This window comes from Sylvia atricapilla, unplaced genomic scaffold (assembly GCF_009819655.1).
Source record: "Sylvia atricapilla isolate bSylAtr1 unplaced genomic scaffold, bSylAtr1.pri scaffold_14_arrow_ctg1, whole genome shotgun sequence".
Taxonomy (NCBI): Eukaryota; Metazoa; Chordata; class Aves; order Passeriformes; family Sylviidae; genus Sylvia; species Sylvia atricapilla.
This window is the reverse complement of record NW_027077078.1, coordinates 36,347-60,423: the sequence shown is the minus strand read 5'-3', so window position 1 is coordinate 60,423 and position 24,077 is coordinate 36,347. Positions and strand designations below refer to the sequence as shown.

Below are 24,077 nucleotides of genomic sequence, written 5' to 3'. Positions count from 1 at the left end.
TTGCCCAGAGCAGAAGGTTGGTGTTGCTGGCAATGTTAAATTAAATACAGCATAGTAAGATTTAACACAACAGAATAAAATTTAATTTGAAACTCGTGCAACTCACATTTTATACCATTAAGTATCATTTACTACAACTGACATTAAAACAAATGCAGCTTAAAAGTTTACAACATAAATTGCAATTTAAATTGAAATTCCTGCAACTTAAAATTAATACAAGTAAATCTAACTTAATGCAATGTAAGCCTTATTTCATATAACTTAAAGTTAATGCAAGTAAGTACTATTTAAATTTAAACTGATACAACTTAGTTTTATGCAATTAAACAAAATTTAATAGAATTTAAATTCATACAACCTAAAGTTAATGCAACTAAATACTGTTCAATACCATTTAAAGCAATACAACTTAAATTTACACAACTAAATAGTTTAATACAATATAAATTTAAATTCATACAATTTAAAATTACTACAATACAAATGAATGCAATCTGAATTTAAATTTATAACCTAAAGTTAATGCAACTAAATACTATGTAATACCACTTAAATGTAAAATACAGCTTATATTTATACAGTTAAATACAACTGACTACAATTTAAATCTGCATTAATACAACTTCAAGTTAATACAATGTAAAATAAGATTACTATCTATCAAATTGGTATCAATAGCAACCAAATACCTACAAAGTCAATGTTTTGCAAAAACTATGTGTCTTTTTTTTGGCCCTGTGGCCAAGCTTTGTGGGTTGGGAATGAACATGTTTGTATTTTCCAGTCTCAAATATTTCTGTCCCCTTGGAGTCCAGTTGATGTTTTCCATTCCAGGTATTTGCATGTGCAGGGTCCGTAAAAAATGCTCTTCTCCTTCCCTCAGGTACTCTTCGATTAGTGCCACCTGCAATTCCAAAGAAGTGGTGTCACAAGCAAGTCCATTGACTTCCATAAAAACTTTAAAAGCTGCTGCAATTACTTTATTTCAAAAGTGATAGCACTTAGAAACAAAAATACACAAAGGCTCCTCTTGGACAACAGGTTGCAGCAGTGATACAAGACTTTGTCATCATTTTTGTTTTCTCCATTTCTGTTTGGATTCAATTCCTCCATTGCTGTGGAACAGATTCCCTTCACACAGAGCTCTGCTCGAGATGCAGACCCTGCATCGTGGGACAACCTAAAGAATCAATCTGCCCATTGCATTTTAAGCTCAAATAATTAAAAATAAAAATAAAAGCCTCCTGCTCTGCCATGCTCTGGCCGTGCTTCGGGTCGGTCAGGGGGGTGTGTTTTTGACAGAGGCAAGCAGGAGAATTTACGCACTGTTCCCTCTGCTGCCCTGAGGCACCCAGGGCCTCAAAGAGTCTGGGAGAGAAGCTCTGCCACCTCCTCCTCCTCCTCCTGCTCATGGAACTGGCCAGGGGGACAGTTCAGGGGATGGGTTGCACATTGCACCATGCACGATGCCATGGGAAAGAGTTTCCTGCTGTGCTGAAACTCGAGGGGCACCTGTGCCTGGGCTTTGGCTCCTTTGCTGCCAAAAGATCCATTGCCACAGGAGAACGAGGAGCTTGGGGCTCTCCAAAGAGCCTTGTGGGTCGGCTCTGCTGTGATTTGCTCGGGACAGAAACGTGCAGAGGAGCAGAGAGAGGGTTTCTGATGCCAACCTTGTCTTGAAGAAGTTGAAATAAAAGCCTAGAAAGGCCTCAGCTGGCATATGGGGAGTCTGGGGAAGACTGATCCCATAGTGCAGGGGTCCAGGGCAGGGCTTGGCCCTATTAACCACAGCAACTGAGCCCGCAGGACTCTTCAGCCAGAGGCCAAATTAAAGTGTCTGCATGACTTTCCTCTTCTGTTAAAAGTGCCTGTTCTGTTTCGGGGGTAGCACCGGTCTCTGCGTGAGCACAAAGGACAGAAAGAGGAAGGAAAATGGGTCCCAGGTAATGGATGGGGTGTGGAGTGAGGGCAAAGGGGACACCAGAACAGCAGCAGGGTTTACAGCAGCTCCTTTAGGGCCACCCAGCAGTGTCTGTGCTGCCGGGTATGCCACCAGGAAGCAGCGGAGGAATGATGACCCTACCTGGAACTGCTCCTTTGGCACGGTCTGCCAGGGCATTTCATATCTATAGAACAGGTGTGGGCTCCAGCCCCCCAAATAAGAACTGATCTGGCACATCAGGTGCTGACATACTGCCCTGTTCCTGGTGCCACAGCAGCGATGGTGTTCGCACAGCAGAGATGCAGCAGGACCCTCGCTGGCTCCCAGGCAAATCAGACACGTCTCCCTGCGGCTGCTGCCTGAGCCCAGGCACGGGTCAGGCTTCACCTGATCTGGTTTCACCTGATCTGGTTTCACTCTGGCACCTCCTCTCTTTCCTGCCTTTTGAACAGGCCAGGCTTAGGGACATTCCCTGCCCTTTGCTGCAGGCTGTTACCTTCTGTATCTTAGCCCAGGCACGCTCTCCAGTTCCTCCTGCCAGGATGTCCATGGCGTCTGCCATCAGTGACTGCAGCTGTGGCACCAAGACACAAACAATCAGTGTGAAATTCACATTCACATGTGGAGTCATTTCTCTGAATACACAAATTAAACCCTCATTCAAATCCTTGGCACTCTGGTGATTTTGTGACTCATCTTTGACACGGTGAGCATGGCCAACTCATCTTTGCGTCAGCCCTTGCACTGCATTCTTGTAGATCTAAAATACCTTTATTGCCTCCCCACAGTCTCCTTCCAGGGTGGTCCTAGCATTGCCTCACCCTGCACCCTTCCCAACCCCTAGAATATGGTTCAAATACTCTTAATTCAGAGACAGAGAGACACAGGTTTGATCCAGGGTGTCCTGACCTTTAACATCAGTGTTTAGGAACAAGCAGGGGAAAACAGGTATTTGAGACCTGGGTTGTTGGTGCACTCTAAAAAATCATCTTCCACAATATTGGGTTAAGTTAAAGGGAATCCAAACAAAAGTTTCTGGAGTCTATTCACAACCATTTTACTTGTGACAAGGAATCAAGATCTACTAGCACTGTGTCTGTGGGTATCAGCATTCCTGGGTGTGCTCAAGGCAGAAGGCTTGAGGCATCCCTTCAGAGGAGGTGAAGAGACACCATCTGGCCAGTGATTCTCAGCAAGAGGGAGATGCTTCCCCCTCCTCTTTTGTCCCAACCTCCTTGGATACCATCTCCTTTGGCCTGGTTGGCTGCAGCACTCGTCCCACTGCTGGCCCTTGCTGGAGCTGGGTTGTGTCTCCCAAGGGCCCAGTCTGTGTTTCTCCACAGCCTCACCGATTCCTCACCTCTGCAGCACGTCTGACAAATTACCACGAGCTGGCAGACAGGTTTGCTCCCAGACAAGGTACGTGGTGGATGGACTCAGCACAGAAAATCAGTTTTCCCTCCTTTCCCCCCCTCTCCTTCTCAGCTGTACCCCAGTTCAGGCTGTTTTGCTGCAGGTGCCTTCTGAGGTCAGAGGTGTCAAGGCAGCATGAGCTGAATCATTGCAATCATTTTTTCCATACTGATCTGGGGAGGTTTTTGGGGGCAGAGAAGGGATTTTCAATAGATATTGACAGGTGAGTCCTGGTGGTTCGGTCAGTCACCCTTGCAGGTGATCAGCTCCGCCTCTGTCAAAGCACTGCAAGAGGATTTGAGAACCCTTTCAGATTCCCACATTGGAAAAAGAACTTCCAGAGCACATGGCAACAGCACAGAACTCTGCCCTGGCCCTTCCTGCTCTCTCTATCTCAGCCTTCAGAGGCCAAAACAAAAATCAAAAATTGATTGGTTGGAAATCAAAACCTACCAGCTTGCCATCCTCCTGAGAGACTCTCTGCAGGTAGGGAACAGTGGCCAGCTCAGCCATGGCCTGGGTCATCACCTGGGCCTGTTCCTCCCATCTCTGCAGGTGGCTGAGCAGACTGGCGTGGTGGAACTGCTCAATGGCCCGTGCACAGGGGCCACGCTCGTCCTGTGTGCCCAAGGAAAGAGAGGAGGTGAGAGGAGAGGCACAGGGAACACCCTGATCCTCGGTGACCTGTGCCTCAAGGCTTCTCATCTGTGTTTGTGCTGGTCCTGCTCTCAGCAGGGAGCCAGCCAGCACCTTTCAGACCATGCTGCTGGGACAGGCTTCAGAGAGGCAACAAAAGGGACTTTCTTTCCATGAGCTCTCTAGGAAGACTAGGAAAATAAAGATGTCATCATGACAGGGGGAAGGGGAGACAGCAGATAATAAAAACAAACACAGTTTTCTCCTTTGGAATGGGTTTTTCCATCAGCCCTTCCATTAAATGTCACCTGACTTTTCTGGATGGCCTTTGCAGTCTCAGGGGAGAGGCTGAGGAAAGCATGCAAGGTGTCAGCTCATGGTTTGGGTGCAGACCAATCCATGGTTTCAGAGTCAGACCCTGGAAGAACTGAAACCTGCTGAGGTAGTCTTTGGCCTCCAGGCAGCAGGACCATGGCAGGTTTGAAGCATGTTCCAGCTTTCCTTTCCTATCTCAGGCAGAACAGTGTGTGTATAAGTGGTGTTCTGAACTCCAGGCTGCATGGCCGCAAAACCAAGGGGGCAGAATTGACTTCTCTTAAGTGGTGCCATGGTTTAATGAGCTTGGGTTTAGCACTGAGTGGGTTTGGTCAAAACCAGCCTGAGCAGAACAAGAAGTTAGATTGCATGTTTGCATCTGCAAATGAGGAAGAGAGCAGCAGAAAGAAATGTTTTTTCTGTTAAACCCCAAATATATTATTTTTTCCTATCCGATTAAGTTGTAGGGCTTGAGTCTATAGCTGAACTTTGGCCATTTTTAATTTAGCTTATGTGCAATGGAAATAATATGGAATCGTGTTTGTAGCTTGAAGACAATTGTGGAATACTTTAAAAGAAATAAAAGTGGCTCAAAAATCTCTGTCAAGGCCATAAAGAGACATCAGTCCCCATCAGCAGAGCAGCTCTGGCTTTGTGCCTATCACTGTTCCCAGGTTGGACTGACACTGCCATCTGCTCATGGGTCAGAGGCTCAGTCTTGCTGGGATCACTGAAGGCTCTGAAAACTGAAGAGAAAGGGAGTATGTTTCCCCTGACAATGGTCATGGACCTGGCAGTTGTTCGTTCCAACTCAGCGACTCTCTCTTCTCCTCTGGGGTTTTTCTCCTCTCTGTGGCAGCTCCCACACCGATCCCTGGGGCTGGTTATAAACCCCTGGTTCAGCCCAGTTCCCTGTCCTGGCTGCTGTGGAGGTGGCACCAGGGCAGCCCTTGCCTGAACCACGGGGCTCCTGTGCCAACCTCCTTGGAAAAAAGGCCAATTGGTTGCTGCCTTCTGTGCTGTTGGGGTTCTCACCTGGCTTTTCTGGGAGGGCACTTGTGCTTCAGCGGGAGTGTTTAAATGTCAGAGGGGAGGTGCAAAGCCAGTGGAAAATACTCCTGTGTGGGAGCAGTGTAAATTCCTACAGTGGGGACTGGCTTGGGCAGTCCTAAGGCAACACTGCTCTCATCTCTGACAGGATGAGTTCCTTTTCCCAGTGCCCTGGAAACCAGACCTCTCTGCTTATCTCTGCTTGAACTGTGTGGTCCTGATCCTCTAAATCCATTTACAGAAGAGGGGAGTCATGGAGAATGCAAGACTTGCCTGATTAACAGGTTTTTTCTCCTCCTGTTACTCTTTTGAGACTGTGGTAGTAGCAATAGAGGAATCTCATCTCCAAAAGCAAAGAGAATTGGGAGGGGTCAAAAAATTTAAAAATCGCAGTTTTTCTGGGGCTTTCAGAAAGACCAGGATTTTCTTGTGTTTTCAGTATCCAACCCACACTCTGTTTGTAGCTGCAGCTTCTTGAAGTGCATCAAAGGGAATGCCCCCAGCAGGAACAGATCCTCTCCTTTCCTGAAGCTGCCTCTTGCATTACTCTGCACATCAGGAACTGGGGCTTTTGGTCATCCAAAGCCAAGAGCAAAGGGCTTCAGGAAAGCCCTGCCAAGAGGCAGCTGTGTTTCCTCAGGGGTGCCTGCCCTCCATCCACTCCACTTCCCTCACCTCAGGGTGGATGCTTTTGGCCAAGCCCCACACACCTTTCTCTCTACTGAGTGCTCGAGTTCTGGCTCTTGCTGCTGCTCCAGGAGCTGCCCTCTAGAAGGAAAGGAGTCTGAGCTTCCCCAGATCTCCAGCTCATGTTTTCTTGCTTGGGAGAATAAGTTAAGAATTGCATGGACAGAGTCTCATCTACGTGCAAATTTGATTGTTGATCTTTGTCCTAATTGTCAGCCCCAGTGCTGTGTCCATCGTGGCATAAAGGATGGAGCAGAAGTGGCCACCATCACCTACTCATGGTTTGGACAGAGGGGAAGGTTACTTCACACCTTCATTCCAGTGGGAGCAGGATCTCAATCACTAGAAATGCTTCAAATAGCTGTGATTAACTCTTGATGGAGCTCTGGGTGGGCGGTGCAGTCTGCTGTGGGTATGAAATAGTGAGTAACTGTGTTGGTGGTTATGTGGAGTAGGGATATAGTATCACAGCCCACAAAGACTGGAGAAAATTGGATGCAGAAGGACTTTCAAGACACTGTGGTCACTGTTAAGTGATTAGGACTCCTTTTTCGAAAGAGTCATAATCCACTGGAGCTCTGTTCCTAATGCAGTTCACAGAACATTTCCAGACACTGGAGGTCCATGAGCAGCAGGAATTACTCCCCAAAAGTCCCTGTCCCTCCCACACACCACATAACCAGAATAGGATACTCACCTTTATCTTGGTGCTTCCTATAAAAGCCATGGCTGCCATGATCCTTTCCCCAGTGTTCTGCCAAAATATGTCTGCTTCTTTCTCCATGCTGGTGCTGAAAGTTATTTTCTGGCCTAGGAAGTGAAATCACAGAGCCATAGGGGCTTTGTTTATTCATCTCCATTTTCTTTAGGGGATCTGGCAGGATGTTGGATGAACTGCAGGATGAGTGAAGGGGATGGGAAGAACTGCCTGGGCTGTCAGGGCTGCCAGCACTGATGGAAATGGGTCCTGAGACACCCCTCACCCTCTCATCTAGTAAGGATTGTGGGGGTCCCCCCTGAGCCAGGCAGTTCTTCAGCAAGTTGGCACACCTGGAAAAACTGGCAGTATTCGAGTTACAAACTTTTCCACGGTTTTCCCAATCTCTTTGTTTCTGAAGCCAAGAGTCAGTAAGTACTGCTGGCCAGGGTGAGATTCAGCCTTCTCTGGCAACAGGTGAATTCCATGAGGATCTGCATAGGGAAAGGAAAATAATTTCCACTCTCATATTTCTTTACAGCTGTAAGAGAAGTTACTTTTATAGAGGGGAAAAAAGGGAAGTCTAAGAAGGAGTGAAATGATCTCCAGAAACCTTGCCAAAACACAGATGACAAAACCAACACATCCAGCTCTCACTGGGCTTCAACTCTTTGGGCTCTGCAGCCTTTTGCATCAACAGCTTAAATTTTGCTGATGTATAACATATGAGATAAACATATTCAGCCCAATTCCCCGGAGCAGTGGAAGTATTTGAAGGCCAAGCAGCTCAAACTCTCCAGCTGTCTCCAACCCTTTTGAATTAAGCTCTACAAACAGAATCGGCAGTGCTTAAGGGCAGCTGAAACCTGCTGTTACCTGTAAATATGTGCTGCACATAATCAGGGTGCTTCTCAGCAAAGGTTTTGTTGGCCTCCTTTATCTTGTCAGTCTTGTCCTCTCTCTCAAAAGGTGTGTACAGAGCAGAAAAAGAGACTTCTCCACTGAGGGCTTCTTGAGTCATAGCCTAAAAAAGGGCAAAGAAATGATACATTTCATGTTGGATAAAGGCAAGTTAAAAAACCCAAACAAAACAACCAGGTAGTTTGATGGAGACTCCATGAGCCTCCATCTTCAAGGAGACAGGGACAAGAGAAACTGTCTTTCAAATAGAGAGAAAAAATTATTCTCTGCTCTCTGAAAGTCTCATCATGAAGCCTTATCAAAAAAGGACACAGTCTCAAGGGAGATATAGGTTGGGTATTAGGAAAAAGTTTTTCATGGAAAGAATAATAAAGTACTGGAGTCACCATCCTGGGTGTGTTTAAAAAAAGACTGGATGTGACACTCAGTGCCATGATCTAGCTGAGGTGTTAGGGCATGGGTTGGACTCAGTGATCTTGAAGGTCTCTTCCAACCCAGTCATTCTGTGATTCTGTGAATTCTGTGAAACTCTTCCAGCAGCTGCATCCAGAATTGTCGTGGCAGGGGAGGTTAGGTTGGATATTAGGAACAGGTTCTTCCCCCAGGGGCTGTCTGGGCACTGGAACAGGCTCCCTGAGGAAGTGGTCACAGCACCAAGCCTGACAGAGTTCCAGGAGCACCTGGACGATATTCCCAAGGACAGGGTGTGACTCCTGGGAACCAGGAGCTGATCTCAGTGACCCCTGTGGGTCCCTCCCAGCTTGGCCCATTCAGTGGCTCCCTCCTGGCTTTTAGGTGTTACCTGCCAGTACAGCTGCAGGAGGTCACTGGTCTGCAGCCCCGCACCCTCGGCCAGGACATACAGACACTGCGCCACCATGGCACTCCTGGGGACAAAGCAGAGAGAGGAGGGGACAGACTGAGGAGGGGCCCTGTGCCCAGGCTGAAAGGAGGTCCTGCTCAAAGAGCGTCAGCTGAGCTTAACACCAAAGCTGACACAGAACTCCCAGTCCTTGCCCAACTTTTAGACAAACATCAGCAAACGCATTTTTAGCTCACCAAACTTTGCCAGAAAATAGCCCCAGATGTCATTTAGGGCTGCAATTGGGATTATTCCCATTAACATGAACTGGGGGGCTGGAGTTCTGCTGCCCCTGAGATCACACACACAAAGCCAGTGCAAGGCTCCCACAGATTTGTGGGAAGCCTGGCTCCTGGAGGATGTGTCACTGCGGCAAGGAAAGGGATGCAGAGGAGCCCTGTGGAAGCCCGAGCAGCAGAAGTACCTGGCAGCCTCTGAGTATCTGTGCAGGCACCGGAAGCAAGCGGCCTGGCGCAGGTGATTGCAGAAGTGAGAGGGGTTCTGGATGATGCTCCTTGGGGAGAGAAGAGTGAGACTGGGATTTCTTAAAAGCTCCTGAGAATCAAGCAGTGACTGAGGCAGATGCTGTGTGCCTCAACTCAGTGCTGCATCTCAAGTGTCAGTTGAACTCTCTCTCTCTCCCCCTCTCTCTCCAGCTGTGCTCGATGAAGAAAACATTACTAAAAATATCACTTAAAAGTTCATTTCACTGTGGTTTTATCCTAAATGCAATTTCATTAGGGGGTTGTGTATTGCTCTAGAAAAAAATGTTCCAGGGGTAATACTATCTCTTGCCTTTGGCATGTAAGTAACATAAAACTGCTGCAGCATAAGCGCTTGTTAACCCCCAGCCCCCCAAACAGGAATAGCAGGTGTCTGGCCCATCTCCCCGGAAGCACTGTGCATCTGGAATGTATCAGAAGGGGCACCTGAGGTGTTTTGAAATACTCTCTGTACAAGGCAGAGGTGCAACGTGGGCAAAACTTGATCTGTTGTGTGACCCTTCAACAGATATGATTAGTCCGATCCAAACACCAGCGTCACGTGTGTGTTTGCTTGATTCCTCTTTTCTCACCATTACACTGGTTCTTCCTGCACAGCATTTATTCCTAGTCTTTGTTTCATTTTGGATTTCAGTCTCAGCAGTGGATCTAACCTGTATTTCCTCTCACCTGTGTGAATGATGCAGAGCAAGGCCAGGCTGCCCCAGTTTTAGGTAGCAGATGACAAGCATTGACTCGATCCAACTGGAAAGCCTGGAAATATCATCTGGAGAGGACTTCAAGGGATCCTCTGTAGCAAAGCCTTTACTGCAAAGCTGCACATGAAACAAAACTGTGAATTCAAATATTAAAATACATCCTTTGCTGGGTGAAAATGCTTTTTGTGACTGATCAGTGGAGAAAACTGAAGTGCAATAGACTCTGGCTTTAACTAAAGTCAGCATGACGAAAATCAGTACAGGGGACAGAAGCATCAGGGACGTTCTGGGGTTTTTGTTTTTGAAGAGAGAGATTTAGATTTTTGATTTAGAGACTGCTAAGGTGTTGGAGTCCTAGAAACTTAGAATTTAGGGGGTTTGTGTACAGTAATACATATGAGTCAAGATAGAGGATCTTGGCTGTTGTCTTTGTCCTTCTTCTTCACTTTCTTCCTTCTTCTTCATGGGTTAAGGTGGTTCTCTGTAATTGGGTGAAAAAGGTCCGCATTGCAGGCCTTGGGTGGTCATTATTGGGTCAAAAACATAAATAATACAGGTGTCACCTTGGTATTGGGTAATTACCATTTAAAAGGCCTTGGAAAGAGTTAGAAGCACTCCATTGCACCTCGTTTTCCTACCGTGCTAGTTGTACCTCACAGTTTGTGAGCCTGTAAATACTGTAAATTGATAAGATATAATGAACATTCCAAGTCCAAACTCAATCCTTTGTTTCCTGTGTATTCATCCTGATCCTGGCAAGAGAAAAAAAGAAGCCTAAACCATTACACTGAGGAGCACCAGCCCTACAGTTCTGTGATGTCCCAGTCCCTCTGTCTGCAATCCCAGGGATTAATTCCTTCTTCTGTTTTCCTGCTATGTTCATTTACCAGCCTTTCCTCTTAGGAGGAGAAAAGTCCTCCTCTCTTCTTAAGTGACCTGTGGTACTGCCCCTACCACAGCTCATCTCAGAATATAGGGGGCAAAAAAGCACTTAAGAAAGATGACACTTTATCATTTTACTCACTGACTGCTAAAATATTTACTGATTAAAAAATTACTTCAGTATTGTAAAAAAAAAAAAAATAGGACTAGAATATTTTCTTGTGAACTGGAAAGCCCAAATATTTGACAAATGCTTTTGAATGAAGTTTGACAGAAAAGTGCTAAAAAAAGTGCAGTGCCCTTCTCAGAGTTTCAAGTGCCTGGCTGAAGGGATTGGAGTCGGAGTGGAGAGAAAACATTAACTGGGGCAGAGTGAAAACTCCCCAGTTATTGAGAGGGCATTTGTTGCTGATAGAGCAAAGATTAAAGAGAGGAGCATTTTTTTCACTCTATGGGACTGCAGTTTCCTGCACACATTAATACAGTTAAGAACTGGAGAAAAGTACGAAATCACCTGACATTCTTTGGTTCAGTCCAACACTTCCCCCCTTCTGTGGTTCATTTATAACTCCCAGTTTTCAGATTTCAGGATTGCTCTCCAAGCCCAGGCACTCCAGGTCGGTGCTCTTGGTTCCCTTTGCTATTCCTGACCCAGGGAGAGCAGGGACAGGCTGTGCCCTGCAGGTCACACCTGCGGTGGCTTTGCCCTGCGGGTCACACCTGCCGTGGCTGTGCCCTGCGGGTCACAGCCCTTTGGCCCCGCAGGGAACTGTCAGTGGTCACAACGCGGATTCTCAGGCTCCAGGCAGTGCCTTGAAGCCTGCGGGAAAGCCAGGGACAAAACTCTCTCTGTCTGGTCTGGGAACTCCTGAGGAGGAACTCAAAACAATCCCGATAAATAATCCCTGTAGATCTCCTCCTCCTGACACCTGGTGCTTGCCCAACGTGTTTACTGGCCGAGCTGTTTACAGAAAGGTGGTCCCCTAAAGGACCAACCCTGTTCATTGGACCCAAACACTGTATGAACGAATCCGTCTCTCAGTAAACTTTGCTGTAATGCCCTCTGAAGAAATCGGAGCTCTACGTAGCGGTACATGAGCCGTCCTGAACCGCACCGCCCCCGTACCTCCAGCGCCGCGGAGAACTTGGCCGCGGCTGCTGCGAACTGCCGCTGCCGGCACCGGGCGCTGCCTTCCCGCAGGGCCGCCTGGAGCCGGGCGCCAGCGCGGAGCCAGCGGCTGTCCCCCGGGCCTTGGCCAGGAGCCTGAGCCGCTGGGACCGCCGCTGGCACCACCGCTGGCATTGCTGGCACCGCCGCTGGCATTGCTGGCATTGCCGGCATTGCTGGCATTTCTGGCATTGCTGGCACCGCCGCTGGCATTGCTGGCACCGCCGCTGGCATTGCTGGCACCGCCGCTGGCATTGCTGGCATTGCTGGCATTGCTGGCATTGCTGGCATTGCTGGCATTGCTGGCATTGCTGGCATTTCTGGCATTGCTGGCACCGCCGCTGGCATTGCTGGCACCGCTGCTGGCACTGCTGGCATTGCTGGCACCGCCGGCTCTCCGGACCCGAACTCAGTGTCCGTCTCATCAGCGCAGATCAACTCCGCTTCTATTTCCCGGAGCCTGGAAGGAGGGATGGGACGCGGCGCGCCCGGGAACGTCCCGGTGCCGCTCTCTGCTGGGGCTTCTGCCTTTGTCCCGGACACCTTCCCGCGGCTTCCCGCTTTCTGTTTACGCCTCGCTCTGTCTGCGCCGCTCCGGACTCGTTCTTTGTGTCCTTTTGCCTCTTGGCACGCCTGCAAGAGAGGGAGAGGGAGGTGAGGGGAGAATCGTGGGTTAAATTCATTTCAGAGAATCCCGGAATGGTCTGGGTTGGAAGAGACGTCGAGGATCATCTCATTCCATCTCCCTTCTGCTACCCCCGGCTGCTCCAAGCCCGGTCCAGCCCGGCCTTGGGCACTTGCAGGGGTCTGGGGCAGCCGCAGCTTCTCCGGCCTCAGCACCCTCGCAGCCAAGAGTTTCTCCCTAATATCCAATCTAAATCTCTTTCAGGTTGTCCCCCTTGTCCCTGTCACAGCTTGCCTTTGCAAAATGTCACGGGAGAGGTTTGTTTTGTTTCCAGAAGTGATTTCTGAAAATTCTTTACCAGGGATTTTAGCACCAAACAAGCTGACATGAAGGGGCAATATGTTAAATGAAGGCAAGAAAAAGAATGAAATAAAATGCAAGTATCTGGGAAAAAAAAGTCTTTTCATAGTCTGGAGTGGAGATGTAATGTTCCTTCTCTGTTTTATCCTGCTAAGAGGAGGGCAGGTATTCTGTCCTATTCCAAAGTGTCATCTAGATGCCTCTTCTGATCCCAACAAGAATGGGTGTTCATTCATGGAGAACAAATTTAAAAATTTGCTGAAACATTTGAAATCTATTTCTACTCTGAGCTTGTGCTTAGGACACGTATTAGTGCGACTACAATGAAATTAAACAGCACCATCAGAGATCAGATTCCTGTTCTATTTGTTCATGTTCACCATCAAAGCTGTTGTTAAACCAACCAGACAAAGAAAAGAAGTCTTCTTTTACCTTCTTTGGGGTAAAATGGGGACCCAGAAATGGCACACAGAGAAATAACCCCCACTCAGGGCTGGACAGGAGAGCCACGGCCAAGCAGCTTCCCCCTTGCAGGATTCTTGCAGTTTCCTTGCCTAACTCCCATTTCAAAAGGGTCCTGAGCCAGCTCAGCACAGCTGTACTCACCTCAGGGGCTCTTGAGGAAGGTTCCTGTGGAGGGAACATGTGGGAAGGCAACTGCTGGCTCAGACCAAGCTCCTGGGCCACCTGGAAGAACACAAGGATGAGCACCCTCAGGTTTGCATGGCTGTCCCTGAGGACATTGGTCCTAAATGTTTTCCCAGCCTACCCCAGCGCAGGAATTCTCAGGTCTTTCTCCCCTCCCTGGGAATCCTTTCAACCCTGGAGCCTGAAAATGGAACAAGCAACCTGCAGGCAAGCATCCTCCTTGATGAGAACACCAGGAGGGAAGTTGTTCAGAGCCCCATTCAGCCTGGCCTTGAACACTTCCAAGTCAACCTCTGTTTGCTCTGGGCAACCTGTGCCAGGGCCCCTCCTCACCGTTCCTCCTCCAGGTAGGAATTTCTTCCTAAGTTCCAACTGAACCCTTCCAGTTTTTCAATTGGAAGCCATTCCTCCTTGTGCTGTCCCTGCAGGTTCTTGTCCCAAGTCCCTCCCCAGCTCTCCCTGAGTCCCTTCGGGGGCTGGAAGGAGCTCTAAGGTCTCTCCTGAGCCTTCTTCAGTGGTCCCAGCTCTCGCAGCCTTTCCCATAGCAGAAGTGCTCCAGCCCCCTGAGGATCCTTCCTGTGGTCTCCTCTGGGCCACGAGCGATCATCTGGGAGGGGACTGGGAGAAACCCAGTGAGGTCTCTGTGCAGTGCTGAGGCTGTGCTGTAAACTGAGGTGCTGGGAATGCAATGAAGAGCTGCTCTCTCGTTATTGCCAGCGGTGATGGAGGTGATGTGGGTGTGCCTTAGCACGGCCAGGAGCCCCCACTCCCTGCCTTGTCCCCAGGGCCAGCACCAAAGCTGCCACCAGCTCCAGAGCAGCCCCCGAGGATGCCCCATTGTTCCCAAAGGGAACCATTCCCAAGGGGACAGCCCAGGCCTGGCACAGGGAGAGCTGCCCTTTCCCCACCCACCTGCTGGGGCTCCATGGCCGTTCTGGCAGTTGCCGGGGTCCAGTTGCACATCCAGGGCGGTTGGAGAGCCCTGCCCCAGCCCAACTGCCCCTGGCCCCGGCTCCAGATCCTTCACAGGCCCTTCCCCAGACCCTTCCCCAAACCCTTCCCAGACCCTTCCCAGACCCTTCCCAGACCCTTCCCCAAACCCTTCCCAGACCCTTCCCAAACCCTTCCCAGACCCTTCCCAAACCCTTCCCCAGACCCTTCCCCAAACCCTTCCCAGACCCTTCCCAGACCCTTCCCAGACCCTTCCCAGACCCTTCCCAGACCCTTCCCAAACCCTTCCCAGACCCTTCCCAAACCCTTCCCCAGACCCTTCCCAAACCCTTCCCCAGACCCTTCCCCAAACCCTTCCCAGACCCTTCCCAAACCCTTCCCAGACCCTTCCCAAACCCTTCCCAAACCCTTCCTAGACCCTTCCCCAAACCCTTCCCCAAAACCTTCCCCAGACCCTTCCCCAAACCCTTCCCAGACCCTTCCCAAACCCTTCCCAGACCCTTCCCAAACCCTTCCCAAACCCTTCCTAGACCCTTCCCCAAACCCTTCCCCAAAACCTTCCCCAAACGCTTCCCAGGCCCTTCCCAAACCCTTCCCAGGCCCTTCCCAGACCCTTCCCCAAACCCTTCCCCAAACCCTTCCCCAGACCCTTCCCCAAACCCTTCCCCAAACCCTTCCCCAAACCCTTCCCCAAACGCTTCCCAGGCCCTTCCCAAACCCTTCCCAGGCCCTTCCCAGGCCCTTCCCAAACCCTTCCCAAACCCTTCCCAGACCCTTCCCCAAACCCTTCCCCAAACCCTTCCCCAAACCCTTCCCCAGGCCCTTCCCAAGCCCTTCCCCAGGCCCTTCCCCAGGCCCTTCCCAAACTCTTCCCAAACCCTTCCCAGACCCTTCCCAAGGCCCTTCCTCAAACCCTTCCCCTAACCCTTCCCAAACCCTTCCCAAACTCTTCCCAGACCCTTCCCCAAATCCTTCCCCAGGCCCTTCCCAGACCTTTCCCAAACCCTTCCCAGACCCTTCCCCAGGCTCTGGCCCAGGCCCAGCCACTCCGACACTGTTAGGAAAATTAATCCACAAACATCAGAGGTTTATGTCCAAAAAGGAGACAGAAGAGTCCTTTTTCTTTATTCGCATAATGGAGAGGCCATGGGACATTTCCCCTGGGATCTCTCAAATTTTGGAGGATGCAGCCTCCTATTTTATCCCAATTCCCCGGCCACATTTCCCTCTCTCTTTCCCCACTGGCTGAGGTACTTGAGAGTAACAGACTTCCCAGACTGACTAGTACCTAAAATCCCCCTTTAATGTATAACCCCTCTTTTAATTTTTAATTCTTAATTCTTATGGAATTTATGGGTTTCCCCATTGTTTCTTTCATCTTTCAATATCTAATTTCATTTACCAGCAAAGCTACAGTTTGTTTGTAAAGGCAAATATCTTCTTTTCCATTCATCAATCAGTGGAATCCTTCCCATTGTTATAAATGCATATTATAAAGTTGGCTACTCGCAAATATCAAAATGAATACTATATGTACAGTTGTACTGTATTATGTTTTATTAACAGAGTTTAGAAAGGTGATGAATGTATTTTCTAATTGTAACATAGTGTTAACAGTAAAAAGATGAGGGTTTTTTTCTCTTTGTAATATCTAAACTGACCAAACCAGAAGATACAGAGAGAGAGAATCCTTCTACATTCCTGAAATTGATAAGATTGAGACAGCAGTGGAACAAAAGCTATAAAAAGGAATTTATTGATCTGGTATCAGAAAGGCTACCAGACCTAACAAAAACTTTATCTAATAAAATGCTCATTTGGAACAATAGGGCAAGTTTTGAAGGAAGGGGGGCCAAAAATCAAAAAGAACATCTGGACTCAAAGGAATGTTTGAAAAAAAATATGCATATGTAAAAGGTTAATCCTTAAAAACAAGGATTTTGAAGGAGTGTGCTGTTCTAGTGAGGCACTCTCGGCCGAGAGACCTTTGTTTTTCTGTCTCTTAAATTGTTCATTTTTATTTTTTTATTAAACTTACAAATTTTTCCAAGAGAGGCAAAGCTCGTTTTCCACACCATTGTTTCTTTCGTCTCTCAGGGTGTTGTGGTTTGAAAACAAACCAAGTGAGAGGCTCTAACTCAGAAATACAATTTAATGAGAAGAAAAGAAAAATAAAATAAAAATAAAATAAAATAAAATAAAATAAAATAAAAGCAACAATACAAAAAGAAAAAAATCCACTGACAGAGTCAGAATACAACCTGATCAAGGTGATGGAAGCAGTCCAGATGAGGTGGTCTTCCTGAAGCAGTGATCTCGTGGAAAAGGTCTGGTAGCTCTGGTCCTCTAGGAATCCAGTGGATGAGAACTGCTTCTACTGTCCCAAATCCCAGCTTATATCCAGGCGAGAATGCTTGGCTCCTCCCCGTAGGCGGAGCATCTCCCAATGGGATGATGAGTCATCCAGGAGGTCCTTGATGGCCCATTAAAGAGAGATAACTCCCTCTGGGAGTTATCTCTGAGTCATGCACAAGGCATTGATGGGCCATTGACTGAAGATGGTGATAGAATACATCCTAACCTATAACCCAGGACAGTGTTAGTTTTATCTACCAGCAGATCCGCTGGCTGTTTGCAAAGACAAGTCTGGCACTGCCCCCGCGCACCGTGGGGCACCTGGGGCAGGGCTCCTGCTGCTCCTGCTCCGCACCAGCCCTTGGCAGGGCGGGGATGCTCTGGCCTCAGCTGCACCAGGGACACTCGGGAGCTCCCAAACCGACCCCTCCTTCTCCTCCCGGGCTTCCTGCAGCTGGGAATTCGTGCTTCCAGTGACCCCAAAGAGCATTTTCCTGCGGGAGCACCGGCTGTCACTGTGCAGTTGGTGGCTGGAAGGGACATCAGCCAGGTCACTTCTGTCACTGTGGGGCCGGTTTTCAGAGCTGCTGGGCACAACTCGGCCAAAGTTAAATGCGTGCTTTGGGGTCAATCACTTCGGGAACCAAACTGAGAATTGGGAACAGCTGTCATCTTGTCTCCAGCTGGTGTTGTCCAGAATTAGATTTAAGAGTTTTTTAGATTTTCACGTGAAAGGGCATTTCAGTGTTCTTTCTGCAAATATTGCAGGCAAGGGACTAATTTTATTGAAGTCTTACCTTCAAGCCTGGGAGTATCTCACTTTAGTGAAAGTCATTTTTAAATGCACCTCAAAGCTTAAATAACTCAAAGCATCTTTCTTCCCAGTCAGAATATAATCTGTCTTTGGTGCAATCTGCCTTAAAAAAATGGAGGATGACCATAGAAAATATCTTAGAAAATATGGATTCGTTTGTTTGCTCCTATTCTGAATGGCCAGTTGGATAAACCCTGCTGTGATTTGGTGCAGAAACTCAAGTCAGATTTCTTTTGTACCTCTGAACTTGCATGATGATTTGATTGTTTTTTCAGGAGCTGCATGACAGTAAATAAAAATGAGGTTTGTCTCTGGTATAGTGGGGGTCATTTTCATTTATTTATTTTTATTTTTCAAGGCTCTTAAATCTTGCACTTTATTAATGATGGCTACAGAAAAATTAAAATAAATCCTTCATTGCAATGAAGAAGTTTTAATTTTGGCAGCTGCTTGCCCTGCCCTGTTCAGTGTCATTGCTGTGCTTGAAGCCTCTGCTGCTGGGGGCCCCTCTTTCACTGATTTTGGAAATCTGACAGCGTTGCTCACGTTAGAAGGGTTCATTCCAATTAATTTTATTGCCTGAGTTCTTCTAGTCCAAGTACTTGAAGCTTGTTTTCTAACATTGTTGACTTTCTCAGCTTTTGTTAATACTTGTGATTTTATAGCAAAATGTTCTTGCCTGGGATTTTGCAAGATTCTGGAATCACCTTTCTGGTTTAGTCTTGGATTTCTTCATGCTGGCTCAGAACTGAATTCGGCCTTTTGGGAGAGAACCTGTCCAGCTCAGCGTGGCCGGGACCCGTGGGGCTGTGGGGGGTCCCTGGGCAGGGCACAAGGCAGCCCTGGCCCTCTGCAGCACCCCCCTGCCCGAGGGGCACTGCCTGCAGAGGTCGTGGAGGATGTGGGAATCATTTGTTGTGTTTGACTGTTTATCATGTTCCACCTCTGCAGCTGGCTGGGGTTCTGTATTTCTGATTGTTAGTTTGTTTATTTTGCTGCTGGTGGGTTCAGTTTGAGGGTTTTATGGGAGGTCTTTTTGTTGTTATTATTTTTAATTTATAATTTTTCTGTTTCATAATTAGCAGAAACCCTTCCATGCCTGTTGGCAGCCAGATCTAGGATAAAAGGGGGTGGAAGTTGATGCAAAGGAGCTGTAAAATCACTACAGAATGGACAAGTCTCATGTCACAGAAAGTGAGGCAGATCCTGGGTGGGCACTGAGACAAGGGCCGGGGGGGTGGTGGAGAGGATGGGCAGAATTGTCCATCCCGTGTTGGGCCATGAGGAGCTGTTTTTCCATTGGTCCTGCTCTCCTTAGGATACCCTGGATCGGTGTCAGCTGCACAATGCTGTTATCACCTCTTCAGAGTGGGCACTGGAATCTTTATCTCCAGTCCTCAAAGCTTTCTAATTAGCTGTACAAGTCTTGAAGACTTGACAAAGGGGCTGGGAAGGTAACGACTCATTAGGCCTTTCTTCCTTTTAATGAGCCCTGGGGTGTATTTGGTGTTCTGAGTCCAGGATCCTCAGATCCTGACAGGAGAGAGCAGCAGTCCCTCAAGAAATCCAAGTCAGAAGAAAACCCCAAAGTGACTTGGAGCATTAAGAGTTGCCACTGAAAGCCCTTTCTGATGAAGCCTCCCCAGGGCCTCATAAGAGATGAGAACTGGAGGCTGTGATTGCAGGCAGGCAGAGGCACTGGGAAAGTGGCTCTGGTGCTGAGCATACCCTCTGTTTGATGGAGCAGAAGGGCCAAGGCCTGAATCCCGGTCCCTGGGACAGGAGATCCTGTCCCTCCCAGAGCCCAGAGATCTCCCTGGAGGCAGCCTGGGCTGTGATGGGCACTGCCCAGGGAAGGACAGCAGTGTCACAGTGCCCAGTGTCCCCAGGGCTGCAAGGACACAGCCCCAGTGCCACAAGGACGGCCTGTGTCCTCACAGACCTCACTGGGGCAAACGACTGCCATGGCCAAGGGCACCAAGAGCTCAGGCACTTTCAGGCAGCTTCAAAGCTCTTGGGGAAGTTCCCTCTGGGCAGGCAAGGATGGGGAGTCCTCTTTCCTCATCCTCCTCATCCTTTCTCAAGCACTCAGCCCAGCCCTGTTTGCTCTTTCACCACTGGCCAGGGTTTGGCTTCCCTTGCCCTACCTGTGGCCTTTCTGAGCACTGGTAATTCTGCCCAGGCCAGCAGTGCCATGAAATGAGTCTCTTCCCTCCTTGAGCTCTGCTGGCCGCCTGCTCCTCACACTCTCATCCAAGGGATCCCACCACGAGGCAGAGACTTTTTTCCATGGAGGGTGGTGAAAGCAAGGAACAGGGTGCCCAGGGAGGGGCTGGATGCCTCATCCTTGCAAACATCCAGAGCCATGTTGGACGGGGCTTGGAGCAGCTCGCTCTGGTTGAAGATGTTCCTGCCCGTGGCAGCTGGTTGGGCTTGGTGGCCTTTAAAGGTTCTTTCCCACCCAACCCACTCTATGATTCCATCATTCCATGATCCCATTAGCAGCTGCACTTCAGGATGAGCCATCCTCACCCATCCCTCAGCAGCTGGCATGAGGGACCTTGAGTGCACAGGGACCTTGGCATGCTCAGAGATTTTGCCAATGTAAACATCCTGATGATTTCCCCTAATCCCTGAACTATTAGGCTGAGACTTCAGGAGTGTAGTCAAAATGAAGAGGTTTCAACCTAAAGAGACAAATTCAAACCAAATAGATTTTGGAGACACAATTCTGCATTAATGCAGACATATTTAGCTCATCAGCCTGGCTTCAAGTAGATTCTGCAGAGTCTAGAGCCGTGCCATGGACAAGCACAACCCCTCCCAAGGAAGGGTGTATGCCCATGCCCTGGGCTGACATGCCCACAGGAGGCCATCAGCCCCAGTGCCCACTTGTGCCAGACCTCCAGGATGGCTGTGACTCATTCAGCAGGGCCCTCTATTCCTGGACAGCTCCTGGTGCTTTCTCTTCCCTTCCCAGCATCTCTCAAACTCCTGGGAGCTTTGCTTTTGGCTTCATTTGTACATCCTGAGGTGAGATGTGCTAAATCCCTGCTTTGCAGCTTGCTCTGTTTCCATCTTGCTGCCTCTTTGTTCTGGAGTTCTGTCTGTTCAGCCAAGCAGCCTCAGAAGAGGGATCATGGGAATTTGGAGAGATCCTTCTTGTCCTGGCAGGTTTGCCTGCAAGGCCTGTAAGATTTCCTGAGCTCCTTCAGACCTGCCTTTGCCATGGCACCTCTTGCCTCCCAGAACATCGAATTCTTCTCCTCTGCTGCTGGCCTTGCTCACTGCCTTTTGGCACCTTGTTGGGAAAGGTGGGACAGGAAAAGCCTACAGATATGATTGCCTGGCAAGAAATACTGAAAATATAAAACCTGTGAATGAAATAGAAATAAAAGCTAGCTTTGAGATGTAGACACGGAAGGCCAGAAGACAGTGATTAGCTAGTGATGGGTTGGGTGATAGCAAACAAAGGGGCTCGAGGGAGTAGCCCCCCAAGGTATCAGGGAAAAGTTGATAAGAAAAAGTAGTCTTTAGAGTTTAGAATACAGAATGATATGGTAATAGAGCAGTTCTCATAGGCTATATGCAAAGTCTGTAGGTTTTGTATCTCGCCCTGGTTGGTCACTGTAAAGTAGAATATTCAACACAAAAGGAGATATAATGTATTGTAACAAGGATCTCGCTCTCAGACCTGACTCTCTTACCCTGATCGCACTTGTTAGCTTTTTCCTCTCTCTCTCCCTCTCTCTCCTTGGGGCTTCCCTTCAGCCGAGGCTGGTGGCTGTAGGCAGGCCCTGTTACCCACAGCCCTTGTGATAAAACAGTGTTCTGTAAGTGTCTCAGGTTTGCAGAGTTCCCTCTCCCTGACATCTACGGATGCTCTTACAGCATCTGAGACCCCAGTTGTGACAGCCAAGGTGGACACTGCTGAGCCCATTCCTGACCAGCTCCTCCCTGTTGGTCAGCTCCAAGTCCCAGTGAGTGTCACCTTTCTTAGCCCACCCAGAAGCCCCTCCAAGAAATAGTCCAAAACTCCTTCTGGCTGTTGGCACCCCATTGCTTTGCTAGGCCAGGGAATGCCAGGACAATTACAGTCCTCCATAGGAACCTGCTCCTTTTCCTGGAGATGTGGGACCACCTCTGGCATTTGTGCCTGGGTATTTACCTGTAACCAGCTCACTCCTGCCTTCTGTGCTCATTAATTCCCATGGCAGTTGAGAGAACACACTCACACAGAGGTGTCTGTCCAGGGCACACATGTACACCTACTGTGACTTAGTGGAAGGTTTGGGATGGGAACTGGGTGTCCCTCAAATGCTGAGAACACAAAACCAGGATGAGATGCCTCCTCTGGCCCATCTGGTGGGAGGCAGAGAGAGGTGAAAGGCAGTCTGGGCTGGGAGTACACAGGAGAGCTCCCTTTGAGCCAAGGCTTGGCAGCCCCTGCCATGGTCAGTGTCTGCCTGCAGGGCAGTGCAGTTGCCTCGAATGATGTCCCAGAGCTGGCACAGCCCCCAGCCTTCAGCTTCCCTGCTGCCCTGCCAGAGGCACGAGGCATGTGGGCTCCGTGGCCCTGGGCATGGCTGCAGGCTGTGAACCTTCGTGTGCCACCAGCAGTGCCCAGGCAGGAGAGGGGGCTTCTGGTTTCAGGAGGGTGTCCATGGGTCAGGCCTTCTCCCAGCTCTATATCACCTCCAGGACATTGCTGAGGGCACTTTGCAAGGGAAAGATCAAGGGAGGGATCACTATAAAGATAAGGAGCTTCCCTGAGTCTGTGATTTCAATTTCATATTCTTGGGGAATTGGAAAAATGCAAAAGGGGCTCTCCTTGAACAAGTCACTGAGAACCCTGAGCTGTGGCTTGGAGTGACCAGCAGGTCTGATTGAAGACTCTGAAAGTGCCTTCAGCAACTTCTCTGCTGATAGAAGCACAAGCATCACCTCGGCTGGACCCACCAGACTGTTGTGCCCTGCCCTTTCCCACCTGCAAACAGGGAGATGTGTCCAGCCAACCCCCTGCCAACAGGCAGGCTTCTGGAGGGCCATGGTGAGTGCAAGGATGTTGTGCTGGATTCTCTGAGTGCTGACAGTGGGGGGAAAAGCTTCCCCAGAGTAAAAACCCCAGGCAGCAGAGGTCATGGAATGAGGGGAAACTAGAACCAGAAATGCTGTGGGGAGGTAACTTCAAATAACTCAGTGTGACCCCCTCCAATGCAGCCCCCTTTGCCTCCTCCTCTTGCACCCAGCCAAGCCTCTGCCCTCAGTGCTGTGGTGGCGAGGCCTGACCTCCCTCCTGTGCAGGCAGAGCTGCAGCAGAGCCGTGGGCCCAGTTCCCTCTGCAGAGCACAGGGCTGGGAGCAGCTGCCCGGCCCTGGGGGCTCTGGGAGGGGCACAGCTGGGTGAGGGTGACGCTGCCCTCGGTGCCCGGCTGCCCCTGCCCTGCCTCTCCCAGCCACACTCTCTCCTTGTTTCCTTGCTCCTCCACTTGTTTGTGGTTTTGCTGTTGTTACTGAGTTCTTGTACTCATTCTCCTTGGAGTCGGCATTTTCAGCTGCACAGTCAGCTACTGATTTTTGTCAGTCCTTTTCTGCAGCCATGTCCATGGGAACAAAATTCCCACGTTTCCTCTACCCTGTGAGGCTGCCGGCAATAATTTTGTTTGTTGATTGGGAATGAACAATTCTCCCTCACTGAGATGCAATCCACTGTACATCCTTCTTGGGTGTCCTTCCAGACTGTGAACTGCCCTGCAAGGTGCAAACCTGCTCCGGGTATCTTTGTGTTCCCTGAAAGGCTCGGGAAGAAGCACAGAGATGCTGTGATGGAGGAGGCGGTGCTGGGCTGGCCGATGGAACCATGTGTGCCCTTGGCTGGAAGTGAGGTGCTGAGACCTTGAGGAAGGGTGAGACATTTCCTGGTCTGCAGTGGATCTCTGCTCCCAACAGTGTCTGGTGGCTTTTCAGGGTAAGGTGGGAGTGCAATCACTCTCCATCTAAGAGTGCAGCCATGAGGCATCTGGGGATAGGACAGAGGAGACAGAGCAGTTCTCATTGTGTGCTGAGCCTCTTGTCATGCAGGACTCACTTTGTTCTTTGCAGTAGAAATGCTGAGTGTTTCTGACATGCAAGAACACTCACTTAGGTAGATGGGGAAGAAGTGTTGGAAAATCTAAATTTCCCATCCATTGCCTTTGCTTAGCATTGGGATTGCAGGTACTGACTGGCCTTTCTCTGCTAGGAGCAGTTTCAAGTGAAAATGTGAAGCCAGAGCACTGTCTAGTACTCCCAAAATTCCCCTGAAGTCACTGCTGCAGAGCTGGGCTGATTCCTCAGCACCTGTGGGCAAAGGACCTCACAGGACACTTACCCAGCACCAAGCAGAGCTCCAGGCACAGAGATGCAGGCAACAGTCCTACAAAAGGAAAGTGATTCTGAGCAGCAGGGGATGGTCTGTGGGAAATGCTTTGCATTTTCCTCAGAGAAATCTCTGGAACTTGTCACTGTTTTTTCTCCTGAGATAGTGCCTTCATACCAAGAGGCTCAAA

The 24,077-nt window shown here is 49.2% G+C and overlaps 1 protein-coding gene across 1 annotated transcript; it reads right to left on the bottom strand.

The window, feature by feature from the left end:
* Positions 1-485: 485 nt before the first annotated feature.
* On the bottom strand, positions 486-13,407 carry SPATA16 (spermatogenesis associated 16). The gene is made up of 12 exons (XM_066340230.1): positions 13,369-13,407; positions 12,151-12,410; positions 11,736-11,910; positions 9,699-9,844; positions 8,951-9,040; positions 8,467-8,551; positions 7,620-7,767; positions 7,097-7,237; positions 6,744-6,856; positions 3,812-3,976; positions 2,442-2,519; positions 486-907 (listed from the first exon to the last, which is right to left on the bottom strand). The coding sequence occupies exons 1-12, from the start codon at positions 13,405-13,407 to the stop codon at positions 701-703; spliced, it is 1,647 nt and encodes a 548-aa protein (XP_066196327.1). The 3' UTR covers positions 486-700.
* Positions 13,408-24,077: the final 10,670 nt, after the last annotated feature.